Source organism: Ictalurus punctatus, chromosome 17 (assembly GCF_001660625.3).
Source record: "Ictalurus punctatus breed USDA103 chromosome 17, Coco_2.0, whole genome shotgun sequence".
NCBI classification, from domain to species: domain Eukaryota; kingdom Metazoa; phylum Chordata; class Actinopteri; order Siluriformes; family Ictaluridae; genus Ictalurus; species Ictalurus punctatus.
The window spans coordinates 13,101,739-13,118,303 of NC_030432.2; the positions used below are offsets into that span (position 1 = coordinate 13,101,739).

General features: G+C 36.2%; 1 protein-coding gene across 2 annotated transcripts; it reads left to right on the plus strand.

Moving 5' to 3' along the window:
• The first annotated feature begins 1,586 nt into the window (after nt 1-1,586).
• On the plus strand, nt 1,587-15,245 carry zgc:162698 (Lung_7-TM_R domain-containing protein). 2 transcript variants are annotated; one of them, XM_047161281.2, is made up of 21 exons: nt 1,587-1,810; nt 2,338-2,410; nt 2,584-2,675; nt 2,775-2,894; nt 3,113-3,163; nt 3,274-3,315; nt 4,898-4,978; nt 5,069-5,171; nt 5,262-5,323; nt 5,469-5,652; nt 7,794-7,893; nt 8,051-8,144; nt 10,158-10,226; nt 10,674-10,782; nt 10,885-10,943; nt 11,535-11,638; nt 12,587-12,660; nt 12,880-12,941; nt 13,018-13,070; nt 13,276-13,306; nt 14,925-15,245. In XM_047161281.2, the coding sequence occupies exons 1-21, from the start codon at nt 1,670-1,672 to the stop codon at nt 14,964-14,966; spliced, it is 1,746 nt and encodes a 581-aa protein (XP_047017237.1). In that variant the 5' UTR covers nt 1,587-1,669; the 3' UTR covers nt 14,967-15,245. The 2 variants fall into 2 exon arrangements, with proteins under 2 accessions (XP_047017237.1, XP_053543576.1); XM_053687601.1 differs by having other exon boundaries at nt 4,901-4,978.
• The last annotated feature ends 1,320 nt before the right edge of the window (nt 15,246-16,565 follow it).

The window sequence follows — 16,565 nt, forward strand, 5'->3', positions numbered from 1 at the left end:
TTCATGGAAAGGTCTGGAGGGTGAGGTCTGGAGTTTACTCTGAGCATTCTGGTATTCAGGACCACACTCTTCAAGACATGGACAGAGTGCCAAGATAGGCTTAAACAGATATGAGGGCCACACGTTATTAGGTTTGTTAGACATAATCAAAACTTTTTGAGAACTTCCTGGATCCACCATTACCCTGACCAGGACAAAGTATTTACTAAAGATGAATGAACGTTTCAAAAACTTTTAAATATACAGAAAATGTATGAAAAATGGGTTAATGATGTTTAAAATCAGAGGCCTTTTTCACGAAGCCAGTTTCAGTGGCTACCCAGGTAAGTTTGAGGTTAGTTTGAGCAAAGACTGGTTTTTTCAGTCTCAGCCAGGTGGATTGGATTTATCTGATTTCATGCAGTTATCTAATCAGCCAATCATGTGGCAGCAGTGCAATGCATAAAATCATGCAGATACGGGACAGCAGCTTCAGTTGATGCTCACATCAACCATCAGAATTATGGAAAAATGTGATATCAGTGATTTTGACCATAGCATGATTGTTGGTGTCAGGCGGGCTGGTTTGAGTATTTCTACAGGCCTACTGTAACTTCTGATCCCCTGGGATTTTCACACACTACAGTCTCAAGAGTTTACACAGAATGGTGCAATAAGGAAAATATATAAATGGGATTTACATATAGAAAAGCCAATAAACACCAGCACGAAAACCTAAACAGAAGAAAACAAGGTTACACTGGGCTAAAGAAAAGCAAACATGGAGTGTGAATGACTGGATGAAAGTGATATTCACTGATGTATCACAAAGGAGATGATGCTGGGTCTTTTGTCCGGTGCCGCTCTAATGAAACATATAAAGATGACTGCCTGAAGAAATTTTTCCTATATGATAATGCTCTGTTTACCATGTGGTTTGTCTTAAAACAAAACTTTTTTTAAGGTGAACTTTTCTTTCTTATGAATTCTTAAGAATTCCTAAGAAATCTAAACCACAAAGAAATTAGACTGTTTTGAAAGCAAAGGGAGGCCCTACCAAGTATTAATATAGTGTTCCTAATAAAGTGTTCTCTAACTGCATGTCATTAAGAGATTTAAGCAGTTGGATAACTGTCTTGATTCAGTATTCCAACCTTGACTGAAAAAAATACTTTTATTTTTGCTGAGAATGTCTTTATTGTTCCATGTATAATACGGTGAGGGGAATGGTTGCGAGTATAGTGCAATAACTAAGTCAACAATGCATGAATTTATCTACAAATAAAGTACATTTTAATAGAAAATGAATCCCACCTAGCGGGTTAAACAGGTAATTAGGGAATATATTCCATATGTTATAAGCAGTATTAATATGATCATTATCAATTTAATATTAAAGGTATTATTAAGCTGTTTGAAAACCAGTATAATACCTCAAGACCCACACGGCTCTTTCTTTAAATAATGAGCTTTGTATTTTCATATAACGTCATATAGTAGAGTAAACATTAACCATATACTGAATTTTTGATTGATTTATTTATTTTTTAATATTGGAATATCCTACAGCACTTCCGCCTGTTACAGCTCAAAGCAAACATGCCCCGCCTAACACGTGACGTCAGATCATGGCACGCTTAGGTGGGAAGTAGTAAGCCTGTGTGAAGTTGTCACTGAAATCGAAGAGAAAATGGCAACTTTTGTGACCCACTGTGCATTCTCACCACCAAATCGGAGAAATACTTTGCTTACGTTGGTCGTCATTTTAATATCCATTCCGCCGCTTAATGCCGCGTTAGAGCAGGGGAAATGGACTCTCAATGTGGACAACGTAAGTTGAGTAGCCTTCCTGACTCTGCTAGCCAGAGCTTTGCTACATGTAGCTAAACAACTAAATAACGATTTATTATAAAGTGATATGTAAGTCAGCGATTCGATATATTTTTTAAAAGATATTTATGGAAGACTAGCAAAGCACTTACACACCATTTGTAATATTAAACGATCTCCTGATGCTAGCAGGCTAGGAAGCTAGCCTGCCACTGTGGGTTATCTGTTTAGCAAGCTGTTAACTACTGGTGCTGGTTGTTTTAATGCGAAACCTGACCTTATATTGTTTAAGTTTAACACTTAGAACAACTATAGCTACCATTTCTTATAATATTAGTACATTTCCTATATAATAATGCTCTGTTTTCGACGTGGTTTGTCTGCAAACTGGTAGCTGAGATGTATGTACTTTTTATTTAAGTGAACTACTTAAGTCGCTAAATAGGAATTTGCTGGTGAATCTTTTCACACCCATATGATCCACATCTGTGGCATGCTAAAGTGCTCTTTCTGCTTTTTACCTCTCAGGAAATATTAAAGAAGCAAAACCACTTCCATTTCTCAAAGACAATGTTTAATAACTCCCTGATTGAAATCAAATGTAAGTATACAGTTAATATGGTCTCACCTTACTCACCGCAATACTTCTCTCGCCTTACTTCACTTTCCTGCGATCACTCCTAAGAATTTCTGGCTTTATTATTATTTTATTATTATTATTATTTTAATCAAACCAATATTTAACCCGTTCTTTCATTTCGAATGCTGTTTCAGGGCTCAAAGAAGAATGCAATCCTTCTGTAAACCTGTCTATAAAGTGGTATCTACGCAGCTGCCGGTGCTATGAAGAAGCATTCGATCTAGATGTCAGTACACTGCTTTATTTTTCCGTTGCAGAATGTTCGTTACATTTTTATTAATGTTTTTAAAGTATGCTGGTATGAATTTGCTTCCTTGTCTGACAGCCTCAAAGGGCAAAATTGTACTTCGACAGCAAAGAGGTGTCTAAGAGTGGTGATAGCGGTTACTACATCACCCACGTTTATGATCTGATTGAGTGCCACCAACCTATGACCAAAAATGAGGTACACCAGCTTTTACATTTTAAAGATTACTACTTACTAAAATCTCAGCTGCATGACAGCTAAGGATTATTAATGACGAGCATTTTTGTTTGTAATAATAATAATAATAGATCAGTATGCTATGGTTACATGATGGAGTACTGAGTCTGCATACAATGTGGGCTGTCTTTTTAATCATTTGATTCATTTGGCATTCCTTTTATGTTTACTTATTACAGTTGGCAGTGTCAGTACCTGATAAGCCGACAGTTTTGAAAACTCAACCAGTGGTGAGATATACATGTTTACTAAATAGTTGTTTTATCTGATGACAACAAAAACTGTACTTTATTCGACCTTATTCAAACGAGCTACTGAGTGAATACTTTTTTTGTTTTAGGAAACACCCGAAAAACTACAGAGGAGGAAGAGAAACACTGAGGTAAAGGAGTTGACCTCAGTTTTTAAATGTAACAGTCTGAATGTATCAGGATGGCAGAACTATTGAATTGGCGACTACAGTTGTCTATAACAATCTTAACACTTTTTCTATGATATTTGGAGTCACATATAGAGGTGTTATAGAATAAATGAAAATATTTGCTTTATTCTAAAAATGGCATATTGCAACATAATTTATCACTTAATTGCAATTATTTTAGATGATTTCAATTAATTTTTAGATTCCCCAATCAACTCTTTCTATGTGAATACATATAGTCAGTAAGCTCAATATTTTTCAGTTAGCTTAAGATCAAATCATGGATGTGTTAGACACTCCCATTAAAATGCACTGTAATTACTACTTTGATCTTAATTACTGTAATTAGTACATTTATACACTTTGTTGTGCAGTAACTATTGTGCATTTCACTCACAGATGTTATATAGAGTTACAATCCAAATGATTCAACCCTCATTGAAAATCAGATTTATTGTCAAAATGTACAGACTTACAGCTGTTTGCAATGAACAAATCAAACAAAAGCAATTGAAATAGTTCAACACAACGAATGCTTCAAGTGGTTTCGCTAAATTCAAATGTAAATGCAAGTTATAATGATTTCTCTAGTTTAAAAATTATTCATCCTCTTCATGGGAAACATCTTTTAGTACTTAGTAGAGCTCCCTTTTGCTGTTATGACTTGCTGCAAACGAGATACATAGCCAGACACCAGCTTCTGGCAGCGTTCCTGAGGAATTTTAGCCCGTTCCTCATGAGCAATGGCCTCCAGTTCAGTAATATTCTTGGGTTTGTGAGCTGCAAGCGCCTTCTTCAAATCCCATAGATTTTCTATGGGGTTCAAGTCAGGTGACTGTGATGGCCCTGTAGAATCCTCCAGAACAACTTCTGCAACCAAGCCTTGGTGGAATTTGAGTTATGCTTGGGATCACTGTCCTGTTGGAAGGTCCAGTGATGCCTAAGCTTCAGCTTCCTCACAGACGGCATGACGTTTTCTCCTAGGATTTTCTGATATTTCAGTGAATCCACCTTGCCTTCCACATGTTGTAGATTTCCAGTGCCAGAGGATGCAAAGCAGCCCCAGAACATCACCAAGCCACCACCATGCTTGACTGTGGACAGAGTGTTTTTTCTTCATTCTTTTTCCTCCAGACCTAATGCTGAAAAGTTCAGAAAAGTTTTGTTTAATCGCTCTACAGAACAGAATCCCAAAACTTCTGTAGTGGTGCATGTCTTGGAGTTCTGTCATGGAAACCTTCTGCATTTAGTATGTGCCTTACTGTGCACACTGAAACCTAAGTGCCTGTTGCCACCAAGTCTTGCTGCAGGTCTTTTGCAGTCACTCGAGTGGTTTTCACAACCTGCCTTCTCAGAAATCTGGTTGCAGCCATTGATAGTTTCCTTTTTCTGCTCTGTCCATATTTCATGTGTTCCAGCTCAAGCACACCTGGTGCAACTAATGAAGCCCTTGATTATTTGCATGAGGTGTGCTTGAGACAACACCTGTCTATTGATATACTATATCAAAATTATTTATCTATAAAAAAAAATTCTGTCCTAGCAGGTCTCAGAAGCCACCCCAAAAGTATCAAGCAGTGTTGTAGAAAACAAAGACAAGATTCCGTCAGTTGTCAGAGATCAGGTGAGTTAGTTTAGCACAGGTCCAGAGCTTTCTGTAGCCTTTAATTAGAGATTTCTTGTTATTTAACCCATTTTTCTGTTCTTGTGCCAGTATCGTACACACGATACAGTGGCACAGACATGGGAGGACAGCCCTTACATGTTCATTATCTACATTGCAAATCCAGCCACAGAGACAAAATGGAGCATTAAATGTAAGACATATAAACAATAAACGAGGAGTATTATCACAAGGTACATGAGTTTGGTTAGACTTTTGCTGAGAACATTTACTCTGTCCGCAGTGGAAGTCAGTATGCGGGGGCCTCATCAGTATATTTCAGCCTCGGAGTGGCCTCTGATGATTGTAAGTCTGGAAAATCATTCTTTTACATGGCCGTTTCCTTTTTTGAACTTTGTTGCACATTTTCTGTGCACTTCTGAAACGCAGTTTGTTCACCCTCATTGTATGTATTGTAACATCCATGTATTTTATGTGATTCTTCCCTCAGTTCTACATGGTGATGTGCATCATTTACGTGCTGTTGGGTGTGCTCTGGCTAGCTCTCTCTGCCTGTTACTGGAGAGACCTGTTGCGGATCCAGTTCTGGATAGGAGGCGTTATTTTCCTTGGCATGCTAGAGAAGGCGGTCTACTATGCAGAGTTTCAGAGCATCCGCTATGATGGCCTCTCGGGTAACGGCCTTTTGACTGCATTTGTTTCTGATGAAAACTATTAAGTCCTCGTTTCTTTCAGACTATGTTCTTCTGTTATCCAAAAATGACCAAACTTCACATTAGTGAAAAATAAGACACAATTCATATCAATGTTTGTTAACTAAAGCATTGAAATATAAGCTCATTGTTAATGGGTCATTCCATGTCAATTCACCCAAGTTCCAAAAATGTTACATCAGTGTCTTCAAATTACTTCAGATGTATTCTAGGCTAAGACCAGAGAATAATGAAGAATTAACTTCATCAAGTAATACTGATCAGAAATTGATACTTTACAAGATATAGCTGGTTTTATTTTGGATGGGTGTCTATGTATGTATGTATGTATGTATGTATGTATGTATGTGTATGTGTATATATATATATATATATATATATATATATATATATATATATATATATATATATATATATAGTATAAATGAAGCTTTCTCTTGACGGCTTTCTTGGCTTTTATTTCAATGTTCCAACAAAGCTGTGCTCTTGTAAATTTTAGAGCTGAGGTACTTCCCAAAAGTTACTTGATCATGTCAGGCTGTGTCTCTTATTCTTGGAAATGGTGGCCCTTCAAATTGGTTGAAAATGCAATATTCACCTAAAAAGTAATTATGAAGCACTATTCAGATGGTCACTAAAACTTACTGGATACTTAAAATAGTTCGCTCTCATGGCACTGATGACTCTGATGGACACCTTTTATGGATACCAAATAATGCTTCTATTCTTATAAGGTCTCAAATTTGAAAGAAAATCATTAATTGTACTAATTGAGACTAGTATTTTGAAAAACAATAAAAATAAAACTTTCTATACAGTATAGTATTACTCTATTTTCTTTCTTGTAGCTTATAATATGGATTGTGTTGAATATATTTACATATCCACCAAGTTTCATTTGGAAGGCACTGCTAGGTTTGGAGTCTGCATGTCTGGCTGAAATTGCCAAAATTCAAAAGAAAAAACAAAACCCAAACACATTTGAGAGTCATAAAATCCAGTTGACAAGCAGCTAAGGACCTAACTTTGTACATGTTTAAACTATTATCCTAGTAATATATGAACCCCAAAACTACATTTGCCAACAGGATTAGCATAATTATGAAAAAAATTAAGATTGTGTGTACCCAGATTGAGTAATTACAAGTCAAGATGGACTACTTAACAAAAAGTAAGCTAATGAGATGTACTCTACAATGCCAGGTGACTAAAATTACCAAGTGCTAACGATATAGGTTGCAGGCCTGCTTGCTAACCAGTTTGCTGGAGTAATATAGCTTAGCAAGCTGCCTGGCTAATACCATAGTCACTAATAAAACTAGGGAACCATAAACATTTAGCTACCATTAAAATACTTCAAACCCCAAACATGGATATTTTACAGTTGTTTGCATTTGACAGACATGAGTTTTTCTTTCTGGGTGGTACAAAACCTTTTTTTTTTAACTGGGTATGATCCTTAGGTGTGGTATGCAGCCTTACAAGCTGAGCAGCTGATGTTCTAGACTGATGTTCATGGCACATCAGCAGTTCACAGTAATTTCCGTCATTCAATAACTGATTAATTGTCTGAACAAATTCAAAGATAAATTCATGGGTGTGATAGTATGTAGGGTAGTCATAGCACAAAACCTATCCTAGAGTTAACACTCAAACCATTTTATCGCCAAATGATTTACAGAACCTGTACATCTTAAAGTGCCCATGAAATTCAAAATGGATAGTTTTGTGGCTTTTTGTATGAAAATGTTAGCCTTAAGGTTAAGGGGACTTCAAGGCCTTGTAATAAGGTTCTGAAATTCCTATCAATTGAAGATATTGATGCTTAATAAGGACAAGGCAATTTGTATTGTGTACGTTAATACTGATGCATTCCCAAAATGTTCCTGACAACAGCTAGTTGTCTAGTCACCAGTTTAGGCCTGAATTGCTCTGAACTGAAACCAAGTTTTGAAACCTGGGATTCTTCACTAAGTACAGCACATCATCTGTTGCTAAATTTCAGAAATTCATAATTTGACTGCAGTTCCCATTCTGGTTCATTGAGCAGTATATCTAGGCCAGTGAAAGTGTTGATATTTGATTTTTGTGTTGTTTTATAGTCCAGGGTGCAGTGGTGTTTGCTGAGGTATTGTCTGCTGTGAAGAGAACTCTGGCTCGAGTGCTTGTCATAATCGCCAGCCTCGGTTATGGTATTGTCAAGTAAGTGGCTTATCGCTACAGAGACATTTTTTTTTACCAGCTTGTTAGAGCAGCTTTGTTAATTGTTTCAAGTAGATCACATATTCATTGATAAGCTTCAGTGTAAGTGAGCTTATCACAGAATATTTCTTATTAGTGATATATTTTGTTTTTGCAGACCAAGGCTTGGAGCGTTGCTGCACAGGGTGGTAGGAGTAGGACTGCTCTATCTTGGCTTCTCCGTTGTCGAGGGGGTTCTCAGAGTCAACTCAGTAAGTGGTTTACAAAAAAAAACTGTCTCAATCATATGGCTTACAATATTTATATTTCAGAATTCCCCTAGTAGATAAGTCACCTACTACTTTAATCATTTACGACTGTAAATGTGATCAGCAGTCCACTTCTAATTTTCAGCACAGCTAGGAAGTGTAAGTTCTATGTAATCTCTTAAAAGATTATTCATCCTGATCTCTGCTCAGTTTCCACAGTTTAAGGATACTAATATGGTGCTGCTGTTCACATTGCTGAAAGCAAACCTGTTTTTCTCACAGGAGCAAGGGAGCTCCAGCAGACTACTGTGTGACATTGTTCTGGCCGTCACTGACTCTTGCATTGTGTGGTGGATATCCTTTGTGTTAGCCGTCCATTGAATCCATTTGTTGTCCACTTTTTTTACGCGGAGCCACTGCACAGTTGTATTCTGGTTAGATATACAGTATTCAATTCATGTTTAGGAACACTTAGCTGCTCTTTCTTTATAACACAGTGTAGCTCTTACTACACTCGCTATTATTTAACAGGAATGGAATAATGTCAGAGCGATTAGCATCAGGTTGGTGCTAAGCGATATCTCAATATAATACCAATATCGTGATAAATTATGTTACAGTATGCTTTTCTGAGATATGGATATCTTCTTTTTATAATGCAGAGTATTTTTGTATTCACAAAAATACTCTGCTCTCATGGATATCAAACAATTGCAAACACAACTCCGGTTTATCAAAAACAAATCTTTGTTAAATTATAGGCGTGCAACAATTATTGGCACCCTTTTAGTCAATACTTTGTGCTTCCTCCCTTTGCCAAGATAACAGCTCTGAGTCTTCTCCTTTTAATGCCTGATGAGGTTGGAGAATAAATGTCCAGGTCCTCTGGCAGAAAAACAGCCCCAAAACATTAAAGAGCCACCACCATATTTAACCGTGGGCATAATATTATATTAAATATATGTACACTTTTCAATACAGTTTTAATATAAAAAATGTAATCAATTTATTATAGATTTGTTTTTTAATAATAAACAAATGAATCACCATTTATAGATGGTATTTTATTTTATGCAACACTAATGTATTGCTGCCAGTTTGTGAGCAATCCTATATACTGTGATACATATCATGTATCTTAGAAATTTCTTGGAAATGTGAAAAACATGACGATATTTTTTGTCATATCGCTCACCTCTAGCAACAGGTACTTTTGGTAGCTTGTGCCACGACTGTCATAGTAACTTATCTACCCATACTATAAATCAATGCAGCACTCATTCACACAGTGCCTCCAGCTATGCTAATATACAGTGGTTTAGCTTTCATTTATTGAAAAGCCTGGGACATAATGATATGACAAAACTACAACATTAACACCATAAAAGAGGAATGAGCAGGCACCAAGCAATTAATTCAAATCAGGTAGTCATTTCATGTGTAAGGCCTGTAAACACACAAAGGAACACACACCGAGGCTCTTCATTCTCAAACCCAAGGAGTGAAATGAAAGCAGCAGCATCGAATTGTTTTACAATTTAAAATTTCAGTAACATATACGTGTGCATATATACATTTATATTACATTTATTTTTGAACAGTAGTTAGTGCACTAATGACATGAAACAGTCAATAGTTTTATTAAATAAAAATATTTGTAGCTTGGTAATTTTTATAAAGACACTTTAAACCGATTATTTGATGTTACAAAAGATGGAAATGAATTCCAAAATCTGAAAAATGAACACGTCAATTGGGACGAAATAGCACAGATTCCATAGGACCCTCTACCCCTATTGTGAGCTGCATCTGTTTTGTTGGCCTCTTACGTTTTTGCTGTAGTTTAAAATGTCCTTTAAGCTTACTTTGCAAACTGCTTACCTGTTGGCTTGGTCTGAACTATGTGTGAGTGTCTGTGTACACAACGTTCTGGTGGTGGTGTCATGGAGTTGCCCCTTCTGTTTTTCCTCTTTTCTCTCTTTTCCTATCTATCCTTCCTCTCTATGATCCTGCCAGGCTGAAGATGACCTAGTATTGCTGGCTGCCATTCCACTGGCTGTGCTCGACTCTACCCTCTGCTGGTGGATATCCTGCATTGCATCTCTGTTTCTCTTCCTTTACCCCCCTCGAACTCGCTCCGTTTCATAATGGCTATGCAATGCTGCTTCTGTATGCAAGTTTCATGGTCCTTTTTGTTCTTTTGTTTTTGCTCCATTTTGCTATCGCCCTCTTGTTTCAAACACAAGCTTACTGTAAATGTAGAAAAGAAGATTAGGCACTTTGCTATTGTGGTGATTTTGTTCCAGAATCAGAAAGTAAACAGACTGAGCTATATTATTTTATCTCTTCTGCACATTAGATTTACTTTGAGGCTTTTTATAGCCCCAGTACCCACTGGACACTGCAAAGCACTGCTAGGAAAAGAGTGTAGTATTAGTAATTTCTGTTTTTGCACTCAATAAGGATTATATATTAATTGTGTGATTTTAGTTTAACTGTAAGCTAATAATTTTGTCCTTGACTCTGAGTAACATATTCATAAGCTTGGCCCAGACTATGAAGCTTTTGCGGCTTAGAAGAAACGTGGTTAAGCTCTCCCTTTACCGCCACTTCACCAACACCCTCATCTTTGCAGTCATAGGTGAGATCCTTTGAAATATTATGATTTTACTTGGTTACTCAGCACATTCTAATGAAATACCTGATTAAAACATTTTTTATTTCCCCTTTCTGTACATTACAGCTTCAGTCATTTTCATCGTTTGGACAACAAAGACCTTCAAGTTATCAAAATGCCAGTCTGTGAGTGGAATTTAATTGTTTTCAATTAGGGAAGGCTATTATCTAGACATGCTATTATCAACAGAATTATTTTGTAATACATTTATCCAAGGGATATTCAGTATGTCTAACCCATGGCATGTTTCACAGCAAAGGTTAGATCATTCATAGAGAGCATGTTCGAACCAACCAGTGCTGTTGCACTGTTACTTTAACTGCACAGCAACAAATAGCTGATTGGATGGTAACCCCATTGTGCTATTATCATTTTTAGCCAGTTGAATTTTATTCCCATTTTCATTCTTATCTATTTTATTTAATAATTTATATTTTTTTTAGCAATAGACCCCCCCCAACAGAGTTCAGTGTAACACAACTATTGTCCTGTCTTACATTGTCTCAGTTCTCGTGGCAGTTTTTAAAAAAATATATTTTGCAAAAAATTATATTGTAATACATCTCTGAATCATGATATATTAATGCCATGTTACTTATGCTAAATGTTTATGCAGCATGTTGTGTGTGTGTGTGTGTGTATATATACAAAAAAAAGCTGTTACATGGACTATTCTATGATTATAAATACTACTCAATACTGCACGTCTCCTGCAGGACTGGAGGGAAATGTGGATAGATGATGCATTCTGGCGTTTTCTCTTCTCTACTATCTTGCTTGTCATCATGTTCCTGTGGAGGCCATCTGCCAACAATCAGAGGTGAAGCATCAACGCTCCAGTCATCAGTTAACTTTTACAAATAAAATGATTAATGGTCTGCATGGTGTGTTATTGTCAGATTAACACAGTTATCTGAACACAGGGTTAAAATTTTACTCTATCCAGTTTAGAATTTTGCTATTTTTGTGTCAAAATATTTTACTTTATTATCAGAGGCGGAAAAAATCATGAAGTGATTGTTGTGCTACTTCACAAAACCATTACATTATCTGAAAAGAATATGGTTAGATACTTTTTGTACACAATTTTTGTGGTCACTTAAGAGTAGAAAGGGCACGAATTTTAAGGTAAATTATCTTAATGAGCAGCTGTTAAATCTAACTAGAATTGTGCACTCTAACTGCCTTGCATGATATTATGAAAATGACAGCAGATGAATTTTGTTATCACCCAAAGCCGTATTTACTCATTTGTATGATTTTATATAATTCTAGGTATTTTTAACATGCCTTAGTAATATGCAGTTGCCTAAGATATCAGTAGTTAGTAATGGTAGTAAGTGAGCTAGTTAGTCTAGCTCCTTAGGTTAAATTGTTTAAAATGGATGACGTGCTTATTTTAAACCTAAGATTACCTGGGCTTTAGTTTTAAAACCATCTAGGCTCATTGATACCTGGATAAACTTTACGCAATCATCCGTATCCGAGTAGTTATAACTGGATGCTCATGGGGTGCATTTTACCAACCTTAAAAACAGGGTAGACTGCTGTGTACTTTATATAGCAGTGGTTTATTTAAATATCTATTTGAATATTATCTCTTGCACAAATAGAGTAAATCAGATGAACACGATACAGCCTTGAGGTACTCTTATGAAAGGTTTTTGAAGCTCAAGACATAGATGTTTAATATCAAGAGTACGTAGGCCTTGTGATGACAAAGGTGGTTAGGTATTGAATTATGAGTTATGTTCTTTTAATTCCTCAGGTATGCTTTTAGCCCACTGGTCGATGAGGTTAGTGATGAGGAGGAGGCAGAGCAACTAATGAATGAAGCCTTCGGTAAGAATCAAAACATGTTTCTGGCTTTTCTAACAACAAAATACAAACCTTCAGTATCATATTCATACTTGTCCTTGTACTTTATTGGCCTTGGGTGAGTTTCAAAAGCGAACTGGATTCTTTAGCAGACTTGCCACTGAAAGCAGTCTGTCTCTCCTTATTTTTTTTTTGTATTTTTTTTTTTGTCATTTAATTTCAACCATCTTATTTAATTCACAGAGGGTGTAAAAATGAGAGGTTTTAAAGCAGAGACCAATGGAAGTGCGAAACCTAATAAAGTGGTAAGAGACTTTTCTTTTGTAAGCTCAACACCCCCCGATGAATGAATAATAATTAAAATAAACTTTGTTTCCTCAGGATGAAGATCTGAAATGGGTTGAGGAAAACATCCCATCTTCAATGGCTGATGTGTAAGTCTTATGAACACCATAGATGATGTGATTTAATATGATTTTGGACATGCACATTAATAGATGTTAGATGTATTCATTGTGCCTTTATTCGTACCTTGATATATGTGAAAGTAATATTGCATTTCATTTTTATACATTTAAAATCACAGTTTAGTTATTGACGTTAAAAATCGATCTTGTGTACATTTTCTTTGTCATGTAGTGCACTTCCCCCTCTGTTGGACTCGGATGAGGTATGTTACTTAATCCTTTATATGTACTGTGCCCTCCACTAATATTGGCCCCCTTGGTAAATATGAGCAAAGAAGGCTGTGAAAAATTGCTATCAGAAAATAGCACAAGCATTGAAAATGCCGATTTCTACCATCAAGGCAATAATTAAGAAGTTCTAGTCATCAGGAAATGTTCTGAATCAACCTGGAAGAGGACGTGTGTCTATATTGTCTGAACGCACTCTACTCTCATCCAAAAACAAACTCGAGCATCTTCAGTTTGCCAGACCCGACTGGAACTTCAAATGGGATCGGTTCTATGGTCAGATGAAACCAAAATAGAGCTTGTTGGCAATAAACTTCAGAGGTGGTTTTGGTGCACACAGAGACGTAGCCATATGGAAGAATACCTCATGCGCATGGTTAAATATGGTGGTGGCTCTTTAATGTTTTGGGGCTGTTTTTATGCCAGAGGACCTGGACATTTTGTTAGGATACATGGCATCATGGACTCTATCCAATATCAACAGATATTAAATGAAAACCTGACTTCCACTGGCAGAAAGCTTAAAATGGGTTGTGGTTGGATCTTCCAGCAGGACAATGATCCAAAACATACATCAAAACAACAATGGTTTACTGACCACAAAATCAAGGTCCTGCCATGACCATCCAGTCCCTTGACTTGAAACCCATAGAAAACCTGTGGGGTGAACCGAAGAGGAGAATCCACCAGCATGGACCTTGAAATGTGAAGGATCTGGAGAGATTCTGTATGGAGGAATGATCTCATATCCCTTGCCATGTATTCTCCAACCTCATCAGGCATTTTAGGAGAAGACTCAGAGCAAATCTTGGAAAAGGGAGGTAGCACAAAGTATCTACTAAAAAGGTGCCGATAATTTTTTTGTTTACTTTTTTTTTTTTTTTTTAAATAGATAAACCTGTTTTTGGTGCAATTTTTAATATCCAGCAGAATATTTTAGATTTTTTTTAAACAAAAGGTTGAACAATAAAGATAAGTTCTTCGTCTGTGAAAATTCACAGCCTTCTTTGCTCATATTTACCAAGGGTACAAATATTAGTGGAGGGCACTGTATGTGACACATGGAAGAATGTGTTTATAAAGAGCCTAAGTATTCACTCAATAAAATGACAAAATGACGCGCATATATATATGTATTACGTTTTATTGTATTACGTTTTATTCACCTTTCACTAATTATTCAATATATACTGTGCAATACCATGTGAGGCCAGAAGTGGGCAAACTCCACATTTCTAACTTGGAGCATAAAGAGATCAGCCAGCCACATCACATCACTTAACCTTGCTCTCTCCCTCTTGGTTATTTTTCTTCTGCTAAGAACAATGAGCTCACAGAAGCTTTGGTGCTTTTGTCTGAATAAAAACAGCTTTCTTAAGCTTGCCTTAGAGATACTCATTTGCTATTTCAGTCTATAAAGTTTTGCCTGTCAGAAGAGGATAACACACATTATGCAGTGCTAATAAACACTACATTTATGCAATAGTGTATGCACGATCATCTAATACAGTTTGTGTTACTCGAGTCATATTATATTGTTTTAACATTTTAATGATGTAACTTGTAATGTCCTTATGTCCTTCTTTTTTGCAGGAAATCATGACAACAAAATTTGAGATGTCAAAAATGGAATAGAAATATGCCGTGTGTATGCGTTGTAAATATTGAGAGTCTGTGGCTGTAAACGCTTATTTTATGTTGAATTATAAGTGATTTATGTAAATATGTGGGATGTGAGTAATGAGAGTACTAAACTGATGGACAGTTATTGTTTTGCCTGTATTGCCTGTTTGTATTTATGTTTTCATCGGAAAGGTGTGGGCTTCTTCAACTCCAGCTGTAATCATATTTGACATTTGTTTACATATCTGAAATACAAAATGTGATTAAAACCCACTCCTTTATACTTCTTAAGATGGGAATCTTTTCCACACCAAGTGCAACCTTTAACATAAAGAGCACAAAAAAACAAAATGATTCTGCTTACTGTAGTTTCAGTTAACATGGCAAATAGTGTCATCTGTCTGGACTCTTACTGATCAAACAGGCTGCTTTTCAAGAGAATTTTATCTAAAGTGAGTTTAATGATCCATGAATTATAGCTAACACACACTATTCTCTGAGAATAACAGCAGTAGATCAGCTTTAGTTCAGTGATGCAAACTGCAAAGGTCTGAGTTTGTCATGGTCACAAATTTTTCAATTATTATAATTCTTTTGTGCATAATTTGTGCATTACATGAGTATTGACACATGACTTTATAATTCAGCTGACTTTTGATAGTTTTGCCCTTTTGTTTAATATACTGGTGCAGATTTTTTTTTATATCCATGCATATACATTTGTATATTAAATCTCTTACAAGTAGGTTAAAAAAATTAATCTAGGCCTTCAGGGGCCCTGAGTGTTGATGTAACAAAGCATGAGCAGCTAAATGCAAGTTCATTGTCTAACTGTCAGTATATATTGATTTCTGAGGCTCTTCACTCATTAGGCAACCTTCTGTTGTTTGCCAATATGCTTGTGCTGTTGTTTTTATGGTTATCCTTCCCACTACAATGAGTAGTCTCCCTTCAAAAAAATTTATTAAAAATAAATAAAATCTTCCTTTACTGGAACTAGGGAGCCTAGCCCGAACATGTTCTAGCATAAGGCTACTGTGTACAAATCGAAGACATGGTTTGCCAAGGTTGAAGTGGAATAACTTGAATGGCCTGCACAGAGCCCTGACCTCAATCACACTGAACACCTTTGGGATAATTTGGAACGTTGGCTGTGCCCCAGTCCTCCTCACCTAACATCAGTGCCTGGCCTCACTAATGCTCTTGTGGCTGAATGGACAAATCCCCACAGCCACGCTCCAAAATCTAGTGGAAAGCCTTAACAGAATAGTGGAGGCTATAACAGCAAAGGGTGACTAAACTTGGAATGGGATGTTCAACAAGTAGATATAGGTGTGATTAGGTGTCCAGAAACTTAAGGCCATATAGTGTATTTATTAGTAATGATATCCTTAATAAGAAACACAAAACTATACAGTGTTAGTTACATGAATGTGAGCTCAAAACTAATATTATTTGAAAGTTTCATTTTCTGTTATCTAATAAAAAACAGCATAATCTAATATATTTAATGTTTACATTTATGGAAATTCTTATAACCAGAATATAACATCTGGAGGTCATGAATTTATTTCTATGCATGAAGATAAAAAAAAAAATGAAAGAGGCCCA

Coding starts and splice junctions, on each gene's coding strand:
- zgc:162698 (XM_047161281.2), top strand. CDS start 1,670: ATGGCAACTTTTGTGACCCACTGTGCATTCTCACCACCAAATCGGAGA. Junction 1,811..2,337: donor GGACTCTCAATGTGGACAAC/GTAAGTTGAGTA, acceptor TTTACCTCTCAG/GAAATATTAAAGAAGCAAAA. Junction 3,316..4,897: donor GGAGGAAGAGAAACACTGAG/GTAAAGGAGTTG, acceptor ATTCTGTCCTAG/CAGGTCTCAGAAGCCACCCC.